Source organism: Spea bombifrons, chromosome 4, assembly GCF_027358695.1.
Source record: "Spea bombifrons isolate aSpeBom1 chromosome 4, aSpeBom1.2.pri, whole genome shotgun sequence".
Lineage (NCBI taxonomy): Eukaryota > Metazoa > Chordata > Amphibia > Anura > Pelobatidae > Spea > Spea bombifrons.
The window spans coordinates 51,621,221-51,626,486 of NC_071090.1; the positions used below are offsets into that span (position 1 = coordinate 51,621,221).

Sequence of the window (5,266 nt, forward strand, 5' to 3'; positions counted from 1 at the left end):
CTCCCAGTTGGTCCCAAGCCATTATATGATGTCATTGGGCACAGCAAAATTAAGACTATGCAGGGGTGTACCTAGCATATTTGGCACCTGGGGTAGATCCTGCATGTGCCCCCCCCAAAAAAAAAAAAAAAAACCTGAATGTTGGCAAGAATATTTTTTTTCACAAATTTGTAAACTGTATGTCAACTGGAAAAAACTGGAAAAAAATAGAAATAAGATTTACTGAACAGATATGGTACAGCTTAACTCCTATCACTAAATACTGTGCCAGACATTGATGGTGGTATGGCATAACTCCCATCACTATACACTAGACCAGACATTGATGTGGTAGACCTCTGCCCTTAGAAGAGCCTGCCTGTGCCACCTCTGCCCGTGAAACAGTCTGCCTGGGCTACCCCTGCCTCTGAAGAAGCCTGTCTGTGCTACCTTCACCCCTGTAGCAGCCTGTCTGTGCCAACTTTGCCCCTAAAACAGCCTCCCTGTGGCAACATTGCCCCTTTACCAACCTGCCTGTGCCACGTTTGTCCCTAAACAGTCTTCCTGTGCCACCTCTGCCCCATTTACTGCCTGCTTGTGTCACCTCTTGTCACCCAAAAACAGCCTACCTGTCCTATTGCTTCCCCTAAACACTCACTCACCCATTCATTCATTCACGCATTCACTCTCCACACCTCTTTACCTCTATTGCAGATTTCACTGGTCCTGGGGCCGGCCGAGCATCACTGGGGCTGCACAGACGTCTATGTAGCCTGACGGCCGCCTAACGGCCACCTAACACAGGCCCACAGCTTACCGCAGTGGCGCCTGCACACTGTGTGAGGAAACTCTCTTTTCCTGCCCAGGGAAGCAGGAGAAGAGAATTTCCTCGCACAATGCGCAAGCCCCACATTGGTAAGCTGCGGGTCTGTGTTAGGTGGCCGTTAGGTGGCCATCAGGGTACACAGACATCTGCGCATCCCATTAAAGTATTCTGATAATACAAAGATGGTACATTTCCAATTACTTCTCAATATATGGTACACAATGTGCAGAATACTCAAGAGTGCTAAAAATGTTAACCATAACTGTATTACTGCTTCAAGTAATATCAAAAACTACCTTTCCCTATAAACTAACCTATAATTATCCAGGTGTCTGCCATACCCTGCATATTGTTTGTATTTGCAGGCAATAAAGATACAATGACTTAAGTTATGGTGTTCTGATTTTAGCTTTATTTCCTAGTGCATTAGGGTTGTCATTTATGTTAATTAATTCTTCCTATTTCATTTTGCCTGTTTTATTCTTTATTTTAATTGTTGAATCATGAGATCATTCTAAAGCAAAGTAAAAGAGAGCTGAACAAAGCTAATAAAACTGACAAGGAGGAGGAGCAGAGAGAATCAGAGCTTTCAACCAACACGCACGACCACCGCTGCAGATTCATTTATATCAAGAGGTTTTCTGCGTCTTGCTCTTTGAATTAAGACTGTTGCCTGTAACTGCTCGTGTAAAGGCACCATCGTTAAACAGACTTGGAAGGCATCACATCAGTTAAGCTGCCTCTCTCTTTTCAACCATGAAGAATTTTTCATTACCTTGGCAAGAAAAGGCATATCAGACAGAAAGCATTTTTCAGGACAGTAAGTCAAATATGAGTAATAAAACTAATTTTATTAGTAGGTCTGAGCGAGATGAACAGTTAGCTCATATAGAGATTTCTGTTCTGAGTGTCATATTCCTAGCAGCGTCTGTTGGAAACATCACTCTTATTTTGGTTTTGTGGCAAAGAAGGAAAAAGTTGTCTCGGATGTATGTTTTTATGCTTCATTTAAGCTTAGCTGATTTAGTTGTGGCATTTTTTCAAGTTCTCCCACAACTGATTTGGGATATTACGGATGTCTTCATTGGCCCAGACCCTGTATGTAGGATCATTAAATATTTGCAACTGGTTGGCATGTTTGCCTCTACATATATGATAGTTACCATGACAGTGGACAGGTTTCAAGCAATATGCTACCCCATGGTTAGTTTCCAGAAGAAGCGAGCTCTGTGGAATGCTTCCATCTGTACAAGTTGGTCTATTTCTCTGATCTTCAGTCTCCCTCAGGTATTTATCTTCTCAAAGGTTGAAATTACTCCAGGTGTTTTTGAATGTTGGGCTGAATTTATTCTACCTTGGGGCCCAAAGGCATATGTGACCTGGATTTTTGTAGTGATCTTTTTCATTCCAGTTGCTATACTTACTGCATGCCAAATACAAATATGCTACACTATTAAAATGAACATATATGTGAAGCAACACAATGGTCTGGAACTTAGAGATCAACATCAAACACTGGCATCCAGAACGAGTAGCATTAACTGTATCTCCAAGGCTATGATAAAGACTGTGAAGATGACAGTGGTTACAGTATGTGCATACATTTTGTGTTGGACACCTTTCTTCACTGTGCAGCTGTGGGCTGCTTGGTCTCCCAGTGGCGTGACAGAAGGTAAGATTATTTCCCATTCCATGCCGTTACGGTGCATTGTAATGTACTACTGATATTAAATATTCTGTGGTAAAATAGGAGGAAAAAATACAGCTCTTCAAAGACTCTGGATTTTACAGTATAACTTGATAAATATAATATTTTGAAAATGTTTAACATTTTGTTTTAAAGCGAAAGAGAAAAAAAGAAATAGTAGCAATACCAAAACTTAACTAATTTTTGGTAATGCAAATATTGCACCTATGTTTGGTCGATAAAACTGAGATCATAATGAATCCTATTAATAAATTTTATTATATTGCATAAATTGCATAAATCACTTCTGCAAATGAAAATCTAAATAGATTTTGGGTCATTACTGTCTACTTAAATTGGTATTAATATCCCAAAGAAACCAACTATACATGATATGCTCCCATAAGATAGTGTTCAAATCTTTTTTTTATTAGTAATGAATATGTCACAAACTGTAGAAATTAAAAAAATGTATATGGCAATAATGTGACATATAATTGATCTACTTAATGCTCTTTTGTTACAAACATTTGTATAGATAGATATACTTTCCTTACATTACTTATATGCTATTAATTATAATGACACAACATAAAAATAAACACAACTATATACATTATGACAGCTTAGTGTTGAGTTGGGGTTATACCTTAATCTCAGACTTAATATATAGATTTCTTCAATACAATACATCTATTTAGTGGGTTGCTGATGATTAAATCCAAGAAGCCCAAGTATTCCTATAGTATTTTATTGGCATAGAAACCTTTTTCCATTATACAACGTGTACTCTGTATGTAATGAAACATGCAAAAATGAGGTCCCATTTATGAAACATCTAGTATGATTGGATTCATCATTAGGCAAAAGCACAATTTAAGTCTCTGATGGAAGCCGCACTTCAATCACAGTAGGAATATCACACGTTTTCCCATACATAATAGAATGCAAAATAGTGACAGACTTAATCAACACATTAGAAAAGTAGAAAACCCAAATACAATACTGCAAATAGCTGCTTGTGGTACTTGAATAAATATATCAATGTCTCAACCTGCTCTGTCATAAAAAGGCTTGATATAAGAACTTATTATGTCTTCTCCTGGGTCTCATGTATATCTGTTTAGTTTTGTTTAGCTAATTCAAGAAGGAAAGCATGATAATATACTTTTTTGTCAGCCTACATTCTTTAACATACATTTGTATATTTGGCTTTATCCAATATACAAATACAAATACAATATTGTGCAAATATGGTACCATCTAGAGAACTATTTGTCTTATTAGTCTACAAAGATCACCTATTGACAATGAACAAATCCAACATATTATAGTCATAAAATTGTATATCCACTGAAATATATATATATATATACATATATATATATGTATACGTATTGTCATAGGCAGCTTTTACACGATTTGTATCTCGCCAAGAGCATTTACGCAGATATAGATTATGTGTCTACTGTCTTGAAGTTGGGATATAGACAAGGAGTGGACAGAGCATAGATAACAAAAGAAAAATAGATAAGGCTATTATTCAGCCACACGTGCCTTCATTACAAAGAACACAGTGATACCCACTGACATCCATCAAACATTATGAGCTCCTTGAACAAGTACACATCAGGGGAGGAAAAACATACAGGTAGGTTTGAGTCTCAATTGCCAGGAATGCAGCCTGTGAACAGCAAATGAATACCAAAATAGTATTTACCATATTCTTATTCTTAATGATAATTACCATATTTGTCCTAAATCAAGCCTGCTTAAATGATATTAAACATATTTTTTTAAAAAAATACTTCACATACTGTATGACAATCATTTCAAATACTACTAAAAGGCAATAATACAATGTGGGAGAGATATACTGAATTCAATTTGATTCCAGATATTTATTATTTCCGTAATCTTTTTTCCCCCAGGTCCTGTCTTCACTATTCTAATGCTACTTGGAAACCTGAACAGTTGTGCCAACCCTTGGATATACATGTATTTTTGTGGTCACATCCCGTATTGTATAAATAAACGAAAAAATCTTTCTGGGCAAGAAGAATCTGCAATTACTGCCAGCATCAATTTGGGAGACAAAGGTTGTGAAGAAAGAGGCACTTTTGTGTAATTTCTTTATTGTAATATAATGAGGATAATTTCTCTCTCTCTGAACAGATGTATTAGTGTGGCAGTAGTGGAAAGTTTACTTTTATCTTGATTTCCTCTTATAATTAAGTACATACTGACACATTTGAAACCCAAATTATTTCAGTCTTATTAAAGTAGTCAAGACTCCTAAAATATTTACATTATACATAGAGCATATATCTCAATGTATTCACGTAGGTCTGTTTGCTAATTTCCAAATACTCCCTACCATTTACACAATTGTCACACTGGGGGACTCTCATGGATTATCCTGGAACTACAGGTCATTACAGGCAACTTGGTGCTCTGTCTGGCCTGATTGAACTGTCGCGTATTATTATTTATTATTTATACTGTTTTATATAGCACCATCAAATTCTGTAGCACTGTACAATGGGTGTAGGAAAATGTCCACCCCACTGCAATAAAAGATTTCCACAAGAACATCAAAAACTGGAGGACATCTACTGAAGTAGAAGCCAACAAGAAGAACAGCAACACAATCAAAGAGTTCTTGTGTTCCCTACTTTCCTGTCCTCGTTTCAAACTGCTGTCCCCCTTTATTTTTATCCCCATTATTTTACTCTTAATTTCTTTAAATGTCCTCCTTAAAATTGTTTCTCTGT

General features: G+C 36.8%; 1 protein-coding gene across 1 annotated transcript; it reads left to right on the forward strand.

Moving 5' to 3' along the window:
• The first annotated feature begins 1,498 nt into the window (after positions 1–1,498).
• On the forward strand, positions 1,499–4,620 carry LOC128492229 (mesotocin receptor-like). Its single transcript, XM_053464704.1, has 2 exons — positions 1,499–2,477; positions 4,424–4,620. Exons 1-2 carry the CDS (start codon positions 1,562–1,564, stop codon positions 4,618–4,620), a joined length of 1,113 nt encoding a protein of 370 aa, XP_053320679.1. The 5' UTR covers positions 1,499–1,561.
• Positions 4,621–5,266: the final 646 nt, after the last annotated feature.

What these genes read in the sequence shown, in the direction of transcription:
- LOC128492229 (XM_053464704.1), top strand. Translation starts at nt 1,562, where the DNA reads ATGAAGAATTTTTCATTACCTTGGCAAGAAAAGGCATATCAGACAGAA. An exon ending in TCCCAGTGGCGTGACAGAAG is followed by an intron (nt 2,478 to 4,423) that starts GTAAGATTATTT and finishes TTTTTCCCCCAG; the next exon opens with GTCCTGTCTTCACTATTCTA.